The sequence below is a fragment of the Rhagoletis pomonella genome, unplaced genomic scaffold, assembly GCF_013731165.1.
Source record: "Rhagoletis pomonella isolate Grant_MI unplaced genomic scaffold, Rhpom_1.0 Rhpom_scaffold_00004, whole genome shotgun sequence".
NCBI lineage: Eukaryota > Metazoa > Arthropoda > Insecta > Diptera > Tephritidae > Rhagoletis > Rhagoletis pomonella.
This window is the reverse complement of record NW_023458558.1, coordinates 6,164,199-6,188,928: the sequence shown is the minus strand read 5'-3', so window position 1 is coordinate 6,188,928 and position 24,730 is coordinate 6,164,199. Positions and strand designations below refer to the sequence as shown.

At 37.6% G+C, this 24,730-nt stretch overlaps 1 protein-coding gene across 3 annotated transcripts; it reads left to right on the top strand.

Annotated features, from left to right (window-relative positions):
• Positions 1 to 1,137: 1,137 nt before the first annotated feature.
• On the top strand, positions 1,138 to 19,213 carry LOC118736879 (ectopic P granules protein 5 homolog). Of its 3 annotated transcripts, none has more exons than XM_036466988.1 (29): positions 1,138 to 1,300; positions 1,368 to 2,296; positions 2,536 to 2,656; positions 2,755 to 2,928; positions 3,007 to 3,318; positions 3,374 to 3,531; positions 3,609 to 3,836; positions 3,899 to 4,122; positions 4,212 to 4,387; positions 4,442 to 5,259; positions 5,316 to 5,459; positions 5,752 to 5,926; positions 5,984 to 6,202; positions 6,265 to 6,440; positions 6,504 to 6,668; positions 11,882 to 12,005; positions 12,072 to 12,367; positions 14,200 to 14,508; positions 14,581 to 14,734; positions 14,802 to 15,005; positions 15,103 to 15,655; positions 15,718 to 15,936; positions 16,007 to 16,179; positions 16,251 to 16,585; positions 16,663 to 16,998; positions 17,065 to 17,439; positions 18,359 to 18,559; positions 18,620 to 18,679; positions 18,738 to 19,213. In XM_036466988.1, exons 1-29 carry the CDS (start codon positions 1,277 to 1,279, stop codon positions 18,985 to 18,987), a joined length of 7,632 nt encoding a protein of 2,543 aa, XP_036322881.1. In that variant the 5' UTR covers positions 1,138 to 1,276; the 3' UTR covers positions 18,988 to 19,213. The 3 variants fall into 3 exon arrangements, with proteins under 3 accessions (XP_036322881.1, XP_036322882.1, XP_036322880.1); XM_036466989.1 differs by having other exon boundaries at positions 1,365 to 2,296; positions 3,383 to 3,531; XM_036466987.1 differs by having other exon boundaries at positions 1,365 to 2,296.
• The last annotated feature ends 5,517 nt before the right edge of the window (positions 19,214 to 24,730 follow it).

Sequence of the window (24,730 nt, the reverse complement as noted above, 5' to 3'; positions counted from 1 at the left end):
CTGTTTTATCGTCGTTGCCACATGAAATCCAACTGTTCACAGTGTGAAACAAAAGCAAGTATCTTTAGTAGGGAATTTACATGAAGCGATTTTTCAGGCAAATTTGAGTTGTACGCAACAATCGCCTGGTGTAAACTGCCTTTCAACTAATCGCCTTCAGAGAATTTGGCTAGCTGCATACTTTCGTTCAACTTTTGATTCAACTAATCGGCCAAAAAAGTTTAATCATGTAAATTTCCTATAATTATGCCGGCGACCTAACTTGGGGCTTACACAGGGCATTCACACCTCTCTCGTTGTCTGTATCACATTGTTGAAAAAATGTTAATCTGATTAATGACTAAAAGTTAACAATTCATATAGTATTCCCGATTAACGATTAAACTTATCCATCTTCTAAATTAAAATACATTTTTTAGTCACTTGTGCAAAAAACTGAAATTCAAATTTGCCACATTTCTTCTGTTTTGCTTGCGCTGTCCGCATACGAGGCGAAAATCAAAAATGTGCCGCAGACATAATCGAAACGGAGTCGATTTCTTGTTGCAAACATTTCAAATACGGTCAAAATCGTTGCGGTATCAAAGAACGTATATTTACGTTATTTTGCGGTACATTTTCAAAGTTGTCCCTTCCTATACATTTACGTTCTTTGATGTAGCCTGACGGCCTGTCTCCACAAGCAAACGTTTTCGCCTACCAACTGTAATTTTTAGTGCCTGACATAAATTTTATCAAAGGCAATATTTGAGCAGGGGCATTTTTTATCTTGATAAAAATATTTGTAAGATGGCAATTTTTGCCGAATTTGATCACTTAAAAAACAAACAAAAATATGTTATTTTACACCCAAGCACATAATAACAAATAGTTTAATAGAAAACCGCTCAATTTTGTTTTTGTATTAAAATATCATTAATGTTGCCGCCACGAAGTTATCGCGTAAATGAAAGTGTTGCTGCCAAAGTACTAAATTCCTGGCAGTATTTATCAAGTTTGCGGTCTCCATTGGCAAAACTTTGCCTGATATTTTATCAAGATAAAAACTTTTGCCTGTGGAGACGGCAAGTAATTTATCGATATTCTTTTACATAATCTGGTAGCTTCATGGACAATGACAATCACCTGATTGAATTAAGTACGATCGGTGTTTTTATTTATATTTTTTTCGGGGATTTTTGTGAACAATGCAGTTTTTGCGTGTTTTCTATTTGTTCTCTGTGGCGTAGAAAAGTTTTGTAAAGAGTGATAAACTGGTAGAGAAAAATCCATAAAAATGGCTACGATGGAGAAACCTAAGGTAGGACCGTATTTTAGTTTTGTTGTACTATTCCAAAAGTTAATGCATCAAAATGTTTCTACAGAAGACAAAGAAGTCAAAAGTTAAACCCAAACCGGAAATCTCCAAAAGTCTAACTGAAGACGAGGAACGACAAAATGAATCAACTGCAATTGTCAATTTAGTTAGCGATAAAACACTATCTGTGGACTTTGACCAATTTGCAACTACCAGTGCAGGAAATATTTTTAGTCAAGAATGCTACATTGCGTCGGATTATGTCGGAGAACAGAGTGAGGATGCAAAAATGACTCGTGAAGAATCGGCCGACCAGCTGTCGCTGGCGGAAGAGCTTACCCAAGAGGGGGCTGATCCAGAGGCTCAGGTAGGCGCAGACCCTGAGGTTGCTCAGTTTGAGGCAAATCTTGAGGTGGTCGCACACAATGAAGTAGCTGAGGGGAGCATCGCTCAAAAGGTTGCAGCTGGAGACGCCCCACCCACAGTAGAGGAGCCTCCAATTCCAACAGCACCGATTGCAGATGTAAGCACACGTGTAGCAGTACCTAGTGGCCCGCCAGATGTACTACCAAACCCACAGTATCCAAATCTCGCACCATTGCAGCTTGTCGAAACTAAATCTAAAGTAGTTTATCAAACAAAAAAGACTGCAACCACATCTTCAAAACATTACTTTACCAATAGTCAGTTGGTACCTTTCACATTGGAACAACAAAAACAACTTTATAATTGCGGCGAATTAGATTTTGTTAAACAATTTGAATTAGACTTTCTCATGAACTCACTACTGGAAACATACGAAAATGATCCACTTCACGCAGCGCTTCTTGAGTACTACAATCTACAAAGCAAACTATCAATGAATGTGTATGATGTGGAAAAGGCTCGCAAAGCCGTCAATGAGGCGCAAGAACAAATTTGGGGAGAGATTCCTGTTACGAAAACATTTTCAGCGAAATGTGGTGATAAGGTTTTGGTGAAGGAGAGTGTCACATATAAGTGAGTGAAATTTGTTTCATAATTACGCGGAAGCAAAAATTTATAAATAAGCAATGGTTTGCTTTTCGCGTTTCCCCTTAAACTTACAAATTGTATTAGCTTCAATTTGTATTTTAATTATCTCGGGTTAGTTGAAGAGTGCCATATTTTCTTTCAGCAACTTCTGGGAAATATCATTCTTCCGGCAAACTCTAGATATGTATTTATATTTGCTCATTTAAGTGTTTTTGTTTCAATAGCGTTGCTCAAGTAAAGGGTAAAAACTTAGAAAACACCTCTGCAGCATTAAAAAATCTGTACGATTTGGTCTGCAATACATACACCACAAATTTAATAACAGCTAAAATCACAAAAGTGAAGGTACGTATGTATATATACTATAAAATGGATAAAAGATACCAAAATGTGTATTCCTTATAAATTGTTAATATCTATTATAAGCTCATTACCTTCTGCAGATAGACCAAATGGTCGACGATATAATTTCTACAAAATGTCTGATAAGACTTGCACAAAAGGAGAAAATTACTTTGCAAAAAGTGCTCGATTCCGCAGTAATTCCCTACGTTGCGCAATTAAGGCGTTCTATATCGATTTTGTTTAATTTTATGCGCAAACTAAGTCCAAATAAGGTAGACATAACTGTTTCACGTCTACTATATTGTGAAAGAAACTCTTCTCATAACAACGCATGTATGGATATTTTTTAGGATTTTTCAAATGATTTGAAAATATGGCTGCGCAAAGTAATTGCCCTACATTTATTAATTGCTACTAAGGAGGACCACTGGTTTCTACTTTTCAACATTCTGCGTTGTCCCATCGGTGTGGGTAATTGGGCAACTGAATTCTTTCAAATTCCCATTGGATCTCAAAGACCAGTTGCAACAGCTATCTGCTCCCAAGATAGAGAAATACCGTTGGATCTCAATTCGGAGGAAATGAATCATTGTATTGCCACACTACAAATACTGCTTTTGCCCGTCACGAAACGTACCGAATATCTAAAAGACTTTGAAAAAGTTAGTTTACATCTGCAAAGAAAACTCGTTATTACAACTAATAACATTTTTTAAGTCTCACAAGGAAATTTCGGATCCTGCGCGTGAAGAACGTTGGATACTCATAGATTCTGATGGTGAAGATAGCCACAATGCAAATGGCGAATGCGTTGGCTTGAAAGAGAGTGATTTAATTGCTTTACTCAACCAAATACCGTTTGAGAAAATCTTTATGTGAGTGTGGTGTTTCCAATACTCAATAACACTTTTTGAAACCTAAGCTAAATCAATTATTTGCATACTTGTTTCAGTTCTGCATTAAAAATTGAGAAATTTCTGAATGACTATATTATTTCTCCGGACCTAATACTAGCAAATGATGTGCTGCAGGTCATCATTTTCTTTTCGCGTTTAATAGAAATTTTCGGCGAAGGTATGTTGACATATAACACGGAGCGTTACAAGCAACTAGCAAAGCGTTTGGGACGTCTTATACGGCATACGCTACAGTATAGCACCGATTATTATGAGCTATTCATGTAATGAACACGGGAACTGCATTCAAAAATAAGATAATTTCTAAAATTTACATCCTTTTTAGGCACAATGAAATTCCAAAAGATGCTAGAACATGTGAGCGCATATCTGTTGAACTGAATGCACTGCTATTCAAGGCTTGCAGGTATATTTATCGCTCCCGCAATTTAGCCACTTGGCAATACTTTTCGTCACTCCCTTTCAATTCTCTCGATGCCGATGTTACGTGGCAAATATTTTACTACCTAAATGTGGGTTTCCCAACAGAGCTGCCGCTAAATCGAACAGGTACTTTTTCACACCAAAAAACTACGATGAAATTTATTTGTAGTTTATTCGTTAATCTTATCATCATGCTAATATTGTATACGCTTTAGACTACTGGGAAGTAATTAACACTCCAGACTTCTGGAAGCAATTCAATGTTGCCAATGCGGATTCATCCGCCGAAGACTTATATTATTTGCTTCAGGCCTTCTTCGAAATGGCCAATGAACGGGACCGATCCCAAGACTGGGACTTGATAAAAACAATATGCCTGCATATTTTCAATGTAAGCCCACCTTTTTCATAATAAAATGTATTTTTACTTTGTTTTTTTTTTCAGATCGGTTTCATAAACGCCAACACACGCGAAACTTGTTACAAAACATCCCGCGACATGCTGGTCAATCTAACACTATCCTATGAAGAACTCATCACATGTCTATTGCTGCAATTGAAAGTTCGTTTCTATGAAATTGAAAATGGAACATATCTGATTAAATCGTTGCCTTTGGAGAATTGGAAACCTGGCATGGATAGTTTTGAAATTTTGTCAAATTGGCTGCTTCACTTTGACTATACATCGCAGGAAAACACGCTTGCACGCATTGTCATAAGCCATTTGAATTGGGGATTTGATTACGATGGACGCCTCTTTTTGCCGCATAACATACATGTGCGCATGGCTTGTTTGATAACTGAATCGCTAAACAAACATGCTCCGGAAATCATTGGCTTATCTGGCATATCTGAAAGTGTACGTCAAGTGTCCACCCTTATGGACTTATCACAATCGACAAAAGAACAGTTTACCACATGGTGCTGGACGATGGTGTCGCTGCTACGTCTGCACCTGATGGATCAAAGTGTTGAGTCCATAAAGCGAACGCTGCGTAATCCAACGGAGTCCCTAATGTTTATACCGGAATTGGAACATATTGAGATGATTTATCAAGGCGTCACAGAAAATAGGCCACTTGCTGTGTATGTAGCCGTACTGGTTAGTCTTCATGGCCATACGATACCTTTAATTTGTCAGCGTGGGTTAGAGTTGATGAAATTGCTTTTGAATGATTACCGGCACGCAGCTGTTATACGTTGTATAGAACTTATTGTTCCACTGTTTCTGGAGACACCAGAAACTTTAGCTAACTGTGAAAAGTGAGTTAAATTTTGCAAAAACATTGCAAGTCGTAATTGCATTTTTCGTTTGTTAGTTTTCATGCCATATTAAACTCTTTGCTGAGTGCTGACCGCACTTATTTAAAAATGGCGAAAGACATAATATATCCAAACTCAATCGGTCCAGTGCTGGCGCTGCTAGACAACATGATTCACCATCAAATAACGAGTTACACGGAGTAAGTTTTAGATTTACTTGTAAAAATGTATAAAATGTAATGTGGGTGGAAGATTGAGTATGGTGACTTCTCCCCGCTTAAACGGCTGAAAGGATTTGAATAAAATGTGACATTTGTTGTTGCTGTTGTAGCGGCTACTCAACCCCGCCGAGATCGGCTTGTCTCTCAATGTCGTTGTCGTCGGTTGTAGTAGTGTCGAGTATACTTGTGAAGTGACTAAGTTGGGAATTAATAGTTAAAATACTCTGCAGCAATTTTAGCGTGTATTATTTATTTTCTTACAACTTTGCAGCTACGGCCTTTCTTCGCCTATGAATTTAATAAACGCTTGGCTGAACTTGCTCACGGCTCTGCCCAATTGGCAAAACACAAGCGTAGTTTACCTCTTGGACATGATTCTGCGCATTGCTTATCAGTTCTCGGATGCTCGCTTTCAAGCGGTGGAATTCTTTTACAATTACTTCAAGGTAAGTTACACTTTTGATTGCTGGCGCAACGTTTCAAATCAATAATATAATATAAAGGGCTGTGATGAGTGGAAAGGCGCCAGCAAATTGTCTACACTGAAAACACTTTTCGGATCGGCGCAATTACGTGTTCCCACAGTTTCACCGCTTCACAGCTGGCTGGCGCTGGTGCTGCTCGAAATTGAATTCAAAACGCAGGAGGCACATTTTTGGCCGGAGTTTTTGCGCCAATTAGCTATGGCTAATGGTAAAGGTTGTGTGGAGGCTGCCCTGAAGGTAACAATTAAATTTAAATATTTATATCGATGCCGATTTTTAATGTGAAGCCTTTGTAACAGAAAACCACAACATTGCTCAAAATTACCAATACATTTCCAGCGCAAATGCTTGTGATTTACAAGTATGCAAATGTTATAGGCAGCATGGACATCAGTCAACCTATATTTCCAATTTTATGTCAGAAGTTCTTTGAACTTTATTTGAGCAGAGTTCCTTTGGAATGCGATGAATACAGGTATTTAAAGTATATATATATATATATATGTACTGCTATTTTAAAACGTTTGAACTTTTTCAGCTTTGGCGGCGTATATGGTGTTTCAGACAAATTTTACGATTTCAACGCTCCATTGATGAAAAAGGTTAGCGCCAATCTAAAGGCAGCTGATGCTTTTTACAGTAATGAAGCTACTAAACGAGCTGCTGAGGAAAGTTTAAGCATCTTTTACGGCGACTGCTCAAAGTAAGTCGGAAGTTAAAAACATTTATTAGCTCTTGTCAAATTTGGTTTGGAGACAAACCGGTTTCGGCGTTGTGCCATCTTCAGTGTCATTTTTCGTTCTCCGAGTTTGGTTGTCTCCAATCCAAATTTAACAAGGGATGACGGAAAATCGTTCCACAATACATCATACTCTTACCCTGTCGGAAACACAAACAACCAAGAAAAAGAAGTTATTCATTAGCCTTACCAAAAGAAACAACCTAACTGCAAATTTTATCTCACATTTGGAATCTCTACAGAACATTCAACGCAGATCACGCAATCCCTGAAAAACATTACAAAACAAGAGTACACCCAGTTGGAATACAGAGCTCGAAAGTAACCATTAACCGAAAAACCATTTCGGTTTATCTCAGATGCTTATTTATTGGGCAGCGACATAAAGGTTTCCCTCAGAGAGATATACAGATCCTAGTATTGTTACGATTGACAACTGAAATTTAAATTTAATTTAAAGAAATATATCTGATTCCATTATATTTGCCTAGACGGCTTATTGGTGGCTTGTTTTCGGTTATTAAGTGAGAGAAATAATATTAGTCTTGCATATACATACCTAAATTTGTACGTACACGCCAAGGATATATGTATATATATATATAGCTGGATAGGATTTTTTGCGGTAACGTTTCTTCACAGAGAGCAACCATAAAAGCATTGTTAAAAATGTTAATGTTAATCGCTGACCGCTGCTGTATTTGCTTCCATGCGAACATTTGAATTGGTTAAGTGTTATCATCGAGCTCTGAAGAAAAGCAATGTGGATAGTTATCTAGACTACTACAGTCCAATTTAAAATAATTTTGCAAATTTATTATATATTATTATTATTATATATTATTATTATTATTATTATTATTATTATTATTATTATTATTATTATTATTATTATTATTTATTACACAGGTCCACAAAAAAATCGATGAAAGGTTCCTTTAACCAAACCTAGTCTGCTATATGTTTTTGGGGTCGCTGAACACGAATCTGAAGTGCGTTTTGCTCCATCACGTCTGGATTTTTTTCTAACCACAAAAAACCATAATTCCCACCGTTCGCGCAAGAATCCCGCACATTGCACAGCAATTCTGCATATCTTCAGATGCAGAAGCGCCCTGCTAGAGAATAGACATCCGTCTTCTCGTTTGCAGCGGAGTACGAATTTCACGTATCTCGCAAGTGAAGAATGTATGGTGCACGTTATTTTCGACGTTTTCACAGTAGATATTCTCATGGCAGGTGAGGAACTGCGTCAAGTAGAAATCGACTCCTCCGTGCGGCCGTTTCAGACATGTCTGAAGGTCAGCTATCAGGATGTGCGTCCATCGACTTTTTGTGCTCGCGTTCCAGGCTTATTGCCACGATTGTTGCTCGCGTACCCTTGCCGCGGCAGCTTCTCGGCCTATCTCGGCACTGAGACTGTAGATCTATTTTTGCTCCTGAGCAAGTAGCTCAATTGGCATTACGCCAGAAATAACTAAAACCGCTTTCGCGGACATTGAACGATGTGCAGAAGCAATGCGTAGTGCCCCTCTTCGTTGGACGAAAGAAATTTGAGTCCGGTAACTTTTGACTTTCAATGCATCGGCCCATATCGGCCCGTCAAAAGTTTCCTCCGGCATAGTTTCGGGCCGCCCACATACGCCATCAGCCAGCTTAGAGCCACCGTGCTCTGCGCAGCTGTTTCACAGACTCCATGAATGTGTTCCCAGAATGTGACTTTCTTGTCTAGCCTCACCCCTAGGTATTTTGTATACCTACAAGTTGTCCGACCATCATGTTAATAATTGTTGGGATCCATTTCTGGGTGAGCAGTACATTGTCTGTTTTGGCCGTTGCCAATTGCAGACCGTGGTCGCGCCATCCATCCACTAACACTACGTATGACCTGGTTCAGTTTGAGCTGTGCCAGCTGGGTGTTTCTTGCTTTTATGACGGCAGCCACGCCGTCTGCGAAAGCGACAAGGAAGGCGCTCTCCGGCATTTCCGTGCGGAGCAGGTTGTCTTACGTGGTGTTCCCGATGTCTGGGCCAAGTACAGACCCCATTGCCGCTCCGCAAGTTATACGTCTCTTTCTCTGACCTTGCTTTGTACAACAGCCAACGGTCTCTGAGGTAGTCCCGAAGCATATGTAGCAAGTATGTTGGAACCTTGAATGTCCGTTCCAAGGCTTCCAACATGTCGTCCGTTGTCGAGTTGAAGGCGTTCTTGACGTTCAGTGTCACTAACAGCACTATTGGGCGTGCCTGATGACAGGCTTCTTCTGCTTTATATACCGCCTCGACTACATCAACATTTCTCCTATAGTTGAGTGCCGCTTCCTGAAAGCCATGTCGTCGTGGTAAAAGGCCTCCCGTGTTTTCTATGACTGACGTCAAGCGTGTTTTGAGCAGACTCCCCATCATCTTGCCTGATGTGTCTAGCATGCAGAGTGGCCGGAATAATAAGGAGAGTTTGGCTCCCCATTTACCTTTGGGTATAAGCACCAGCCTCGCCTTCTTCCAGGAGATCAGAGCTTGCTTTCGCTGCTAACCTGATTGCCTCCGCTGGTATGCCATCGGGACCTGGAGCCTTGTCGGCTTTCATGCTTCGCAGGGCCAACTTCAGCTCGTCTGCCGAAAACAGTGTTACCTCGGTGAAAAATAGGGCATCTGTATTCTTAATTCGGACCTCGTCCCTCGCTAGCGATGGCGTATGGAATTTTTTCATGACTATTTTGTATCCCTGGCCCCAGGGATCACGATCCACTTTGACATATAACGCTTTCCAGCAGTTCCGTTTGCTCTTCTGTATCTCGATCCCAAGTGCTTTCTCAGCGCTTTTCTAGGCTGCTGCTGTGGTCAACGCGTTGTGAGGCTGCGCATTCTATGGCAGGCCCTTAGCAGCTCTGCAATTAGGTTATTCCACCAGTATTCCGGCTTTTTACCTGACCATGATATCCTCTGTGACAAGAAGGCTTTATATGTCCGGTGTATGCAGCGCATGATTTTTTCTACCAGCATAGCACAATATTTCCCTCTTGTGGATCCCTCCCGTTGTGGGTGAAATGCCTTGGGAATCTACTAGGAGTGATGTGTCGAACTTGCGAATATCGACGCTAGACGACCATTCTGGTTTTCTGCGAGCGATGCTCCTTCTGTCGGCCCTTTGCAAAAGCCTTTGCAAAAGGCTTTCTGAAATCAGGGTTATGTCAGGGATCGAGTATCCAAAACCCGGCCTTCAATATGTAGGGGTCGTTCCGGTGTTGAAGATGGTCAGGCCAATGCGGGCTGCAAGGACCAGTCTTCCCCTTCCGTTTGTATGGGGTATACCCCTTTCCACGCCTCTTGCGCTGAAGTCTGCAGCAACAATTATGTTGCCGGTTATACCACGCAACTCATCTTCAAGGCCCTCGAGTTTTTCCCTGACGACAAGCACTGTGTCGTTTGGCGACAGGTAGCAACTCACCAGAGCGATTTGCGCCATTTTCACCCAGACGTAGCAACGTCGACCTCGCTGCTCGCTGCGCGTTGGTTGGGGTTAGCAATCCATGTCTCGGTCTAGCCTGATACCAGGTTTTCTTTGTTCTGCAGGGTTCACTGATGATGACAACGTCTGCTCTTTGTTCAAGAACCAATCCCAGTGGGAAAATGTAATGTATAGTAATAGAAAAAATAATCAGTAAAACAACCCTTTTCAAATTCGAAAATGAATTTTTTCCCCCAGGACGATGTCCTAAGAAAAGTGGGGCATTCAATTTTGCATTATCGAAAAACAAATGTGTTATAATATGAAATTTTTACAACTTTTTGAATACATTAGAGTGCTGATTACATAGTTAGCACTAATATTATCGAGAACGCATAAGAAATACATCATATTATTTATCACGCATGTAATGCGTTACTACTTTTCCGTCTGGGATTGCCTCATTTTGCCTTTTATGACTTTAATCATTTTCGCCCATGCTTTGTCTTTTCCTAAGCAAGGGCGTTCCTGAAGGATTTTTTTTGGCCATCTCCTGCCGAGCACAATTACCAGCTTGGGCTTTCTTTACATGCCAAGGCTATATGACATTGTTGCGGACATTTCCAGTATGAACTGCTTCTGTCTGGGCCCTTGCGTTACGCCTTTTTGTGGCCACATCCCAGACATCGAAAACATCTTTGGAAATCCGCGCTCTATCGGAAACGGCAGATAATCCAACTTACTCGCAACTTCCCCTTTTCAATACGAGTCCGACTCGGCAGTTCGTTGATTTCCACCACGGCCATTCCTTTTTCTCACCAGTTTACAACAAGGAGGAAGACGCAAAATTGCCCATTCATCTTTTCTCCTAATTCCCCGCGTATACCTTTCTCCACCTCTGGGACCATGGTTGGGCAGTCCATGCCTATAACTTATAGACGTAAACGTCTGCTGAGAACATGGACTTCCCCAAGCTGGAAGATGGCAGTGTACACATTTTCCTTAAATGCTGATTTGTTGCCACAGCGCTCCATCTCGATAAGCATGTCGTCTTCGCGGGTTTTTCGTACAGATCGAACCTGGACACAGGTTCATATCTCGTCTCTGGTCGCTTTGGTCTGGGACTGCTTATTGGTTATTCGCAGCTAACCTACCGAAGTAGGTTCACGATTCGACCTGTATGACCCCGGTAAGAACCTGAGCTTAGATCTTACCATTATTAGCATTATTTTATTATTTATATTGAACAGAGCTAAGCGTTAGAAGGTGGAGTCCAAAAGACTCGGCCGTTACTGTTTATGAGCAATAGGCTCACTTGAGCGGTATAAAGTCTCCAGTGTGTGATGGTTTATGGCCAGTGGCTGGACCTTCTTGCCCTATGCTAACCGGAGCAGTATCAGAGGTTTAGCAAAAGTCAGCCATATCTTTAACTAAACACTTTACGGGCGCATACTTCGGGTCTCAGGCCGTAAAGGCGTACAGGCTTATAATGGTTGGACCAAAAAAAAAAACGTTTACAAATTTAGCCCAGATAACTCCAGTCCTTACACTAGGGGAGCTATGGCCATAGTCTAAACACATAAACCCTCTCTTACCGCTGAAACTGATAGGTTTCATCAGTGCTTTATGGATACCTGAGATCTTGTGTTGGTTTCTGATGGCCAATAGAAGCTAGGTCGTAGTGCCCATCATATATTATAATAAATGAAGCATTAATTTTATTAACTCAGGATAATGAAGTCGTACGATCTATGGCTCCATGAAACCGGCATAAATCAGCATACGAAAGATGACTGCAATTTTCCACCACAATACAATAATGAAAAGCTACGGGAAATATTAAATGGCAATACTGTAAGTATTTTACTAGCTAATGTTACCTACAATTGACTGCGATGTGCAAATAATATTTTTTTATAGTCACATTGGACAGAATTTATCTATTTGCCCGATATACGCAAAACACAGAAACATCAAGCGCAACAGTGGGCACGAAAATGTCATCGCACTAAATCGATCAAACACCTGCGTTCACCATTGCCACCCAAGGCGCATATTGAGCCAGTGGAACGCATTAAACAGCATTTATCCTCGTACGATAAAGGGCAAGAAGCACCTGCATTTACGAAGCCAGTGATCAACATTCCAAATGAGATTACAAACTCAACATTTATGGATCTCAAAGCGAAAATAAAAACGCTCAACAGCATGGCAAAGTAGGTACAAATACGCAGAGATCAATTTGAATTAAAAATGGTCAGTCATAAAATTCATATAATTATAGTCATAATCAGAGCTCAGACTTTGCTCAGGTATCATTTTTTGTGGAGTTTCAGATTCGTTTTCTAGATATATAGATCCAATGTTGCGAGGCTGCTAGTAACGTTGCAAATTATGAAATTTAAAACATGCCTATATTCGTCGAAAAGTTGGGAAATTGAATTATGTCCTTTTTTTTTGCGTCACATATGTATGTATATATGGACAAGGAAGAGCGCACTAACGTCGAGATCGCGAGCGAGATAATGGTGGGGGCCTAGCATTCATCACGCACCACACCATGCAGTATCGTCTCATTGATGTAGACTTCGACCGCAGGAATACCATCCTAGAAGATCAGGGTATTGCTATCCGGTCAGGCGATGTCGAGCTCGAAATATTTATCGTTTATATACCCCCGTCATCAGCTACCCCGCAGGATATCACCCTGAAATAGGTGTGCTCCTCAGAGGTGAAACCCGTATTGTAGTCGGCGAATTATCTGAGTGGTCGACACATGTCAGTAATGTTTAGAGATAAATCGAGAAAACCTAGAAAAATTAAACAGGAGGTTCCACAGGGTGGTGTCCTTTCCCCATTACTATTTAACTACTATATTTCCAAGCTCTCTCAGCCACCAAAGGCCTTTGTCGCATTACGTTCTCGTTATGCCGTATGTATTGAAGTTTTACGGCTTACGGATGGAATTTTATTTTATTTTTCACTGACTTCACAAGGTTATCAATTATTTTGTTTTTTTATGTATGTACACTGCCGGAACAAAGTATTGGCACAGCAAATTTTTCACAATGATGCATCATTTTTCATTCTAATATTTTTCCGCTAACTTCGTATAAACATATGGTTCATTCTACAACAAAAAACATAAAAATATAATTCCTTTTAACTTTGAACTTTTTAATCAGATTCTTTACAATTTTTTTGGGTATGCAGCAGATTTGTAGCCCAATCAATATTATTACAATAAAATGAAAGTTTTAAGTAGCTAGGAATTACCGTTGATTTTGTGCAATTTTTTTCACGCAATCTCATCCATACAAAAAATTTTTTTCGAAAATACTTTATATGGAAAAAATGCAAAACTTCTTCAACAAAAAAAATTTCAAAAACCAACGCGATTTTTGACTAACTCCGAACTTAATTTTTTTACTAGAATTTAATGGGCTGCAAACCTGCATACTCGAAAAAATTCTAAAAAATCTGATTAAGAAGTTGAAAATTTGGATGTAAATTTGCTGAGTTTTCGCGAGTTTTGCACAAAGTTTAGGAGTTATATTTTTGTGTTTCTTGTTGTAGAATGAACCATATTTTTATACAAAATTGGCGGAAAAATATTAGAATAAAAAATTGTTGCCGCATAAATTTGGATCACGTTTGCCCATTTCTATATTTTTTTTTTAAGGAAAGGTGGTACATCAGACGTGGTTCCATACCATTTTGGTTTAGATCCGATCATTGGACATTGGATCATGAAGAAATTAACGGTACTCTTAAATTTTTATATGAGAATTGAAGCCGTTTTTTTTACTTAAAAATTACTTGTTTACTGGTGATTAGAAAAGTATATTACATCATGAACCAGCTTTAGCTCGCCACTGATTGCACAGGGGATATATGAAAAATCCTCTTTTGTTCAATTTTTTTCGAAAGACCATTTTTCGGATATTCCACATTAAAGTGCGATAACTCAAATTGGTTTCAACTGCTCGAAAAATACCAGGAATGCCTCAAGCTCAATTATACGAATATAAAAATCGATTTCTTTCAGCAAATTTCATTATGAGACTAGTGAACTAAATGCACTGAATCGAAACTATTTGGATAAAATTTTGAATTTGTACAAAATGGTGCCTTACGATCAAATAAAAATCAAAAGTTGCGATTCCCTACTTTTCAAACGGCAATGCAGTAATCCAGCAACTATCGTCACAAGACTGGAACAAATACGCGTTGACAGTGCAATTGAAGCTAAGATAAATAAATATATGGGCCGCCATGACGAGATTATAGACGGAATGCTCAAATTGAATGTAGAAGAATTTGCGCGTTGTGTGGAGCAATTGAGCGGTATTATGCGGTAATATGAAGTGATGTTGAGTTTTATTAAATATTCATATGTACATATATATATGTATGTTTCTTACTCTAGCATCCTAATTGCATCCAATACTGCGCAGAGCACCACTGTTGTCACCAACACAGGCACAAATTTCTTCTATGCCGTTGTGGAAAATCTTACCGATGTCACAATCAAATTCCAGCCAACCAACGATTTATATAGCCAGCTACTGTATGAACTAAATGTAAGCAGTGGATTTTGCTTAGAAACCGATGTTGCCTGTTTGTAATACTTTGGCTTTGGAATTTCAGATTTTCGTACATGAGAATCAAGCTAAGGAAGGTCTCAATATATTGGAACTAGCCCTCAGGCGTGCTGATCTAATAAAGGAGCTGGCAGCAGCATTTGTGCCCTACCGCACGCCGCCACAAAGCTTTCTGAAAATGTATAAATTTCTGGTCGAATCATACTTGAAACGCTGTGATACAAAAATCCTTTTTGTTTTATTATCGAAAGTAAGTATCAATGGTTTTTTTTTTATCTGCGTATAGGTACATACAAATATATATCCTCTTTTTTATACTTTTTGAACCCATTAACTGTTTTTATTAGTTTGACCTGGTAACTTGGCTTGAAAACTTTCAACCAAAACTTAACGACATTAATGAGCTGTTGAAACTGGTACTACAAGGACTGGAATGTTGGTCTCAACCCGACTCTAGCCTCCTCCAAGACCAGTTTCGGCGCCATTTGGTGCACGTATTCGATCATGACTTTCCGCAGCATTACGGTGAAGTCTTGCAAATGGTTTTAGATCGAATTTCAGAGCAGAAATTAATGCCGATTGTGCTGCTGGATTTGCTAAATTCACTACTTGCGCGCTTCAAGTGCAAAACCTTGTCAACAAATACCAAAACCGAGGAAGTTGTAGAAGTTGCAATTGACTTCGCCCGCCGGCAAAACCTTTTCAACTTAAAAGGAGCTACAGATACTGTACTGCTCTTTGCGCGTCACTTTCAAAAAGAGAGACTGCACCATGGCCTGCACGGCTTATATCCGAAACATAAGGACTACTGCAATCCACTTGCAATGTGGTTTTCATGCATGGGCCATGTTGTGGTGGTTACCGCCATTTGTACTTTCCAAGATTTGCTGGCAGATCAGAGTGAGTTTGCAGAAGCAGATAAAACAAAAAAAAAAACTCGATACTAATTGTGTTGTTTACAGTAAGCGAAGTAGTCTTCGGCTCAATTATTGAACTTTTTGCGCCGTGGCTAATACCGTACTCTGAAGAGGCTTTACAGCAAACCACATCGAATTGGATACGGCAACTGACAGTGAAAGACAAACTATTGTCGCCATGGAGTGAGCAATATGCCCCTAAAAGCAAAATAATGATAAGTTCGTTAATAGATATTTTGAATTTTGTGCTAGAGAATCTGCCAAGTAAGCAAATTGTAATAAATAAAAAAAAAATCATTCGAGCACAAAAATAGGAAATTTTCTAACGTTACAGTTTCCCATGTGGTTCTTACACACATATTTGGCTGGTACGTACATCATTTTGCGATACCGAAAATCGACTTTCACGTTTATATGAATATACACGAAGGTATGGGTGCATTGCCCTGGGAGAGATTTAAACCACAACCTGCGCAAATAGATTTATTTCATGACAAATTGCAAAAGGTAAGCATAAATGTTTACTGTTTACCATATTGACGTTAACGTATATCTAATTTTTCATCATCCATATTCAGTTCGTGCCTTCCGCCCATGCTATGCTGGGACACATTTTCATACGTATTAGCTGGATTGCCTGGTTTGAGGAGACACTGCCAACTATTCCGAGCAATACCCAAGCGCAGGTCATTTCTCGACTCTTTACGGTCTTTGTGAAAATTTCTTTTGAACCGAATATCCACATAAATATAAACACTAGTAGAATACTAGAAGATGCCATTAAATATCCGTGGTATATGGTTAGTTACGCTGAGTTGGAAAGTCTTTTCAACTGGCTTGTGAACACAGTAGATTACGCCATCATACTACAAATACCATCAGAAACAAACTACACTGATAGGGCAGTATTGGAGTAAGTTATGTGCGGGTGCATTTTCACTTCATCATCATTATTTTTAACTTTTTTAATTATATGTTTTATCGCTCCAGTTTGCTTCGCCTTAGCTGCGCCATGATGCCAGAAAAAACCACATCTTGGGAAGCCATTATGCAGCCCATTAATTATGCAACAGCAAAGCGAATTCTCTATGCACGCAATTACATTCGTTTGTTATGCCTCGCTGCCACGAAGAACCACAAGTTAATGAGCACAAAAGAAGGTATCAATGCATTCAATTCTGCTTTCACACAACTGCTGAACACAATAGAAAAGTCCATTCGCGCGACTAAAGGCATAAAAACCGTCGAAGAACAAAAGCGTGAAGCCTTGAATCTAATGGTGGAGATATTAGTGCCTATGCAAACGCAGAGAGTGGAGACTTCCAAGTAAACGCAAAGTATTGTCAATTAATAAAAGATTGAGCTGAAACAAAGTTTCTCTCTTTATTTTAGCAACTTGGTAGACACGATTATCCAATGGCAGGCGCAATGCGATGCTGGTAACTTCCTAATCTGCAGTACATTTAACGCTGTTGGTCATTTGAAGACCGTCATTAGCGGTATTTATCCTCTTTTGGAATCCACTATTGCCCATTATTTCCGCACAACAGCAGAATCAAAAGATTGGCACACACCTACCTGGAGTGAACTCTGGCAGATACTGCAAACTTCCCTAGCGAAAATGGACTTGATGCCTGTCATACATGGCCCCTATTTCTTCATCTTACATATTTTTTTCATTTATAAAATTGATCAGATTACCAACTCTGGTGATAAAATCACTTTCCTGCAAGATGTGTGCCAATTGCTAGAAGGCTTGAAAACCAAGTGAGTGTACCATAACTTTAGTTTCTCTATTACAACCAGAGCATGGACATAAAAATTACCACGAGGATTATAACTCATCGTATAATAAATGTAGATTTACGAGTTAAAACATAAGCTTTTATTATTTTAAGCAGGAAATACCGATTATGTTTGTGGCATAGGTAATACAGTAAAATGTAATTCAACGTGATCTTTGGGAATTTTCGAGATTTTTCATTTCCTCGGTATCTTGTTATGACCGTTCAGGAGTTTTCAGCTAATTTTAGTGTTATACTTGGGGAATAGTGTTTCGAGGACTTCCCGGTGAAGTATCTTTATAAACGAGTAAAATAAAATAGAAAAAAAATATGATTATGAAGAATATGAATGAATAAAAATTAATGGCGTTTTCGTTTCTACCGAAAAATGTTACCCTCTCAGCACAAACACTTAAGGACCGGGCAATGAAAAGGCAACATTTTTCGTAGAAACGAAATCGCCAAAGCAATTGCTTTTTTTTTTAATTTCAGGCCTTTTACTCTATTCAAATAAATTTGAGCAAACGTCTTGAATTTTAAGAAAACGCGATTGCTTTTTATTACCTTCCTTTTATTAGCTCGGGATGTAACTATGTAATATTGATGCGCCTAAAAGATGCAGCGATTTCTATTCTCAAGTTACATACCTGATGACAATACGAATGGCAATTATAATAGGGCGGTTTTAGTTTTTTAAACTATAATTTTTTATTCATACGGTCCATTGTTTTTTTTTTTAGAAATTAGTAAAGATTTTCTTTCTATTTTCAAAAATTGGTATTCCTTGTTCAAGATAATAAGAATCAAAAACTAACGAAAATTTGTTTTTATAAAATTCATGCTCGATATATCCTCTGATGGAAACAAACTGTATGCATTATTTCAAACTCGTTAATTTTCAGTCCCTACACCGAACCACGGTCAGCACTGGTATGGGGCGCGGTTATTTCGCGCGGCTGTCAGCTACTTTGCGAGACTCAAAATGCGAAAAAGGTGCTATTGATGTTTGCCTCCTACATGTGCTTGACGTCGACGCAAACTGAGGGATGGGGTGATACGTTAATGGGAGCGATTGGTTTAAGGACCGATGTTGTGACGAATAAGTATGCAGCTATGATTTTTATATAAGCAAACGATTTGAGCTAAGTTAATTTGTTTTGTAGGCGAAAAGCACTGGCACGTTGTTTAGCATGCGTGTTGTACTCTTTATTTCCACACACGAGGTACGAACAAATCAAAAGAAAAAAAGTTTGAATTCAATTAACATCTATGTTTATACAGCTCTGCTGGGCCATATCCCAACGACGAATTTGAGCTTTCACTATATGAACTAACGGTGTTATTAGCTAATAAAAAATTCGCAGATATCAAGCCTCAAATAGTTATGGCTATTGGTGTAATCAAAGATGAAAGCACTCCCGTCTTACGTGAAGTACCACAGTTAGTTTGGCGGCTCATAGGTATATTTTATAACGATGAATTTCTTACAACTGTTGCTGAACTATGGAACATCGACTCTAGGTTTACATAGACATTTTTTCATGTGAATATTTAATCTTTTTTTTATAAAGGTACATGTGTAGAAACTGGCTGATGCACCAATGGTTTTATGTACATATACATATATTGCATATACATACATTAAGCAATATCTACATATATTTTTTTGCAATTTCATTACAACATATATCTTAAGTAATAATAAAGGTTATATTTTACAGATATCAATAAAAAAATAAACTTAAAGTATCAGAAAACACATCTTTGAAATGGGAAAAGCTACCATCCGTCGTGAGGATTATATGTGATTTGCGCGCCCTATAATTCGATAACGAATTTTATACTCGCTGGCTATCGAAGATCGAAAGTGAAATTCGTATTGTGAGCTATGCAAGCGTGCCGAAATTTTCGTTGAGTATCGAATTTTCTGTCGAACAGAATTTTGCTTTCGTTGGTGTAGCAAAGTGTTAGAAAATTGTGAAAAATTTATGATTTCGCCTTTGTTTTCTTACTTTTTGGCGGCTAGACTCTAATTATAAACAATTTTTATTAATTTCATGCAGTTCTAACGTCGTGAGTACGAAACGCAAGCTCGAAAGTCCGGTTTTACTTATGAAAGAAAATCCCAATACGCTGTTGGCACGATCTTTCAGAACAAGATCATAGAGCTGTTTACAGTTTTAATATATTTAAAATAGATTTAGATCACACAATATCTTATATATATTGTGTGTCAAAATATATTCGAAAGACTGCACTTAAACTCTCTTAAACGTTTTTTGCTCCTGGCCAGTTTTCTAAGCTCTCATCGTCTGATGAATCGTACAACCAGAACTCCGTTGTACTAATTAACATTTTTTTACTACGTTTTTATAAACTCGCTTTCTTTTTTATTTCATTTTAATTTGCACAAATTTACATGCAACTCATAATAGGGGCCATCGTTGTCCATACGACAAGTGTTAACCCTGAACTTCAAACCGATTTATGTCCTATATATTTTAGGCTTTGTTTTTTTTTTTTTTGTCATTCATTAAAACAGTTTTAATTGTTCTTTAAAATTCTGCGCACGCAAAAATATTCTCCGCTCACCAGGACTGCTTTATACGATTCGTTATTTCCGCTTGATACGTTAAGCTTCTATGTTACGCTTTCATTATTTTTAACACGTTCACTATCAATTGCTTTGTAATTACCAAGTGTATGGAAAAACTTACATACATTTGTATGAGCATATGTATGTATATACATATATACTATGTTAATCAGGATAACTCTGAAAAGATAAAAACTAGAAATAAATAACACGGTGCTACCAAAAATGGTCATAAAATACCCCTGAAACAGAATCTATAGTAGGTTGTACCTATGGTCGAGTACAACATAAAAATAGGTTCCGTATAGTTCCTGAACCCTCCATTTTTATTTTATTTAAAACAACCGTACTTGATGCACTTATTTATTAACAGCTGGACTATTTTTCAATCGATTTTAACACATGGCAAATCTACCATAGAACAGGTATTCACAATACGTCAATTCTTGTAAAAGACCCGCGAGAAAAGGATCGACACTCACCACCTATTTGTCGACTTCAAATAGGCTTTAGATAGCATTATAAAGAGTTGCCTATACGCCGCGATATCTGAATTTGGCATCCCCGTGAAACGGATACGGCTGTGTAAAATGACATTGAGCAATACCACCAGTTCCATCAGAACTGGGAAGGATTTCCCCGAGCCGTTTGATACCAAACATGGTTTCAGATAAGGCGATTGCCTTAGGTGCGATTTCTATAATCTGATGTTGAAGATCATAAGAGCCGCAGAACTGAACCGCTGACAGTTACATGTTTGAAAATTTGGACGACCTCGTTTATTTAGGAATCATCATTAAACACCAACAATAATGTTAAAAATCCATTAAAGCATTTTTCAAGTTTTGCAATACACAACTTTGTGTAAAAATAAAAAGCGTATGGTAAAACAGCAAAAATTTTTTTTGTTTGATAAACAAGATTTAAATACTCGGATTTTTTTAGTTTTGATTAAAAAGTGTGAAACTTCGATGCAATTTTGTTGAAGTTTGCAGATTTTTTCTAATCTTCGTACAAAGTTTGAAGTTTGTATTTAAATACTTGTGGTTATATAACTAGCAATACTTTTATAAAAAATGTATGAACATTATATTTAGAAACAAAAAAAAAAAATCGTCAAACGTCACACTCATATTATTTTGACCCAAGGTATACTTAAAGTAAATTAGGGTTTCAGCATTAAGCCAAGATTTTGAGGGCCAATTCCAAATCCTGAGAATGCTGTTTTTGTATACTTGACTAGGCTCACCACTTGCCCAAACCTTTAACGGTTTATTAAAATTTTTCAAATTTCGCCTTGATCGTATTGATTTTAAATAATTTTATTGTTGACGGTACTTATTAAATACTTTGTATGGAAGAAAATAAGTGAAAGATTGACAAAAATCTACTTAAAAGTTTTCCTAGAAATTCTTATTGAAAAGTTTGTAATTTAGATGAAATTTTGCAGAATGCTATCAATTTTTGCACAAAATTTTGAAACTTGGATTTATATTTACTAGTATTTACTTTTTCAGCACTATACATGCGGATGTTTGAATTTGAGCTCAGAAAAAAAACGTTTATTTTTCTTTTTCTTGTACCGGTACAAAGTTTTTCTAAGATGTAAGTTGGAAGCACTAAACCGAAAGCCGATTTTTGGAGTGGCTTGCAGCCCTGATGAAAACATCTCTTGGAGTTTTCCAGAGAAAGATTCTGTCTAATATTTACAGGCCTTTGCGCGCTCCAGCTCTAAAAGTATTCAACGCGGGTCGCGATGCTGGCAACAGGTTTCCTCTGCGTTGGAAAGACGAGTTGGAGAAGGACTTGACTTCACTTTGCATTTCCAATTGGCGTCAGTTAGCCCCGAAGAGACACGACTGGCGAGCTGTTTTCGACTTGCCCAAAATCGCTTAGGCGGTTACAGCGCCAATAAAGAAGTAGAGAAGACCATATGCACCGGATTGTGATTCCTCTTCCAGTAGCGGAGCTCACGATTTGTGGCATTTTAGGTGTAAAGCTACTAAGTGTAAGGTTGAAGTTGCTAAAAAGCGCCGTTGATTTTTGATAAATTTTTTGCTGACGCATTTTCTTCCATACAAAGTATGTTCGACAATTTCTCTTTATGGAAAAATGTGCACAACACCCATCAGTACAGTAAAAAGCATTTTTTTAATAACTTCAAATAAAAATATAACCTCATTTCTTGGATTAACTTACTGCCCTTATTCACATGAAGTTGGATGTATTTTTGTGCAGATATGTATGTATTTTAAATTCTAAATCTTACTTTTACGCCTGGTATAATTTTAATCACTATCAGACTATTAACAAATATTAATACTCTATACCCCAGCTTAATATTTACATATGTACACGCCGTTTGCTAATATACAAAACGTTCTATGTCATTTATTACTTCTTTTGATAAAATGATCGTTAACTTGTATCTGATTGCATCTGCTGTATACCGTTTTAAGGTAATAAACTGACTACAAAATCGTTTAATTTGTTAGTTGATGCGGTCGAACGAATAACAGACGCATTCAGATACAAGCCCAACAAGCATTTAATGTGTATGGAAGTTAATGTTTGTTTGAATTTGTATTTAGCATTGATTGCATTTCACCTGAATATTTGCGGAACTAAGTATTTAGCCGTTGCCCATTTATGTAAATGGCCATATCTTTATTTTATATTTTGTGTTGGTTTATTTTGTCTTAAATATTTTACAACTCATTACTAACAAAGACAATCGCCGAATTTGGCAATAAATAGCAACAATGATATTTCTGTTACGTTCTGCGCAGGCAAATCGTAAATGTTTTGCTTGTTTTATTCAATTATTTTTACGATGTTTGTTGTTATATTATTATTTTTTTTTTGCTTCTTAACTGGCCGCCACATTTCGCAATATTCATCGCACGTCTCGCCGGTGTAGTTATTTTCAAGCAATACATTAACCAAATATGTAGTCGAGCCCCCAGTTATTTGTTTAAATAACTCAGATACATAGGGTGGTTCATAAAGTGAAATGAACGATTTTTTTCAGTCTCACCCCCTAAATCGGTAATACCACGGTCACAGATATCACATATAAATTTTGCTCCCGACTGGGGACGGTTAAGTCGTGTTGCACATGGCGCCAAGTACAGATTCCTCTATAGAGACTCAAAAAAATTTAATTTTTTTTTTTTTTCGTCTAATGCCCAAAATCGATACTACCATAGTCGAAGATATCACATATAAATTTTGGTCCCGATTGGAGCCTTGGAGGCTTAATAAATCTGATGTAGATTTGCTTCCTACATTTAAGGACCACGCTAATGTACATACATAGGTCCCAGGGTAGCCAACTCTTTTTTGAGAATTCCCCAATTTCGACAATTAAATTTCCCGATTTTGCCCGAAATTATCCGATTCTGCCCGAAATTTCTTAAAATTCCCCACCAAGAAAAAAAAAAAAATATGTATATAAATATGATATATTGCTTGTCTTTCTGTTTATTTTATTTTTAAAGATAATTCCTCTTTGTATTCATAAACCAAACCTAACGTTAATAAAGTTAGTTAACAAATAAAGACTAAAAAATGTGCAAGTAAAAAGTTAGTAAGTATTTACAAACATACAGTGGTCGAAAAAAATTCAGTCGACCCAAATTTTGACCAGTTTTCTCGATATTTTTTTTTTGTTATTTAATTTGAATTTTTTATTTAATATACATAGTTCATTCTTAAACAAAACCCGTATAAATCCAAGTTTCAAACTTTGTACAATATTCAAAAAAACATTCCACAGCTTTCGTAAAAAATTCTAGCTTTTTAATTAGATTTTCTAGAAAGATTCTTAAAAGTTTTGTAGCCCACTCATTTATAATATAGCAAAGCTCAAGTTTTAAGTGATTAAAAATTTTTGTTTCAGAATTTTTTTGCCGAAAGTGTTGCGGTTTTCTTCAATATAAAAATAAATAACAAAGAAAATTCTAACACATCAACGATAGTTTGCATAATTTTCAGGGTTGCATAATCAGTACTTCAGTTGCATGCAGTTTCCTTTCTCTGATTCCCCACGTAAACTGATATTGCCCGAAAATCGGAGAATTCCCCACGAGTTGGCTTCCCTGATAGGTATATACATAATAAGAATTTTATTACCTATGTGTGCATGAAGTTTGTTCAATTATTTATTTATGTGAATATACCCGCAAACCATTTCTCCAGATTATTCTGAATTGTAGATAAATCTTAAAGAATTCGTTAAGATCTCATCGAATTTTCTATAAGGAAATAAACCGTGCACACTTCGATTCTTTTACGAACTTTGGGAAGAAAATCGGTAAAGCAATGAAAATAATGCTCATGTGAATAATTTCTTGCAGATTTTTTTCAGAATTTTCTTTATTTTTCGTACAGAAATTTCTTTACGAGTTCGTGTCAACCACTTCATATAATTTTCTTTGAAGATTCGTAAAAAATCGTTACAGAAATCAGATACTCTTAAAGATTTTGTTAAGATTTCGGGAACTTTGGTTTGCAGGGTACATACATATATATTTATTCCAAACCGGTTTTTTGCATATCTATAGGCGTTTTTGATTCTTGATTTTTGATATCGAATAAACCGGATGATTTTATCGAACAAATCGGTTTTCTCAATAAAAGTTTTGAGTTTTTCGAAGTTTTCTTGGTTATTTGGGGA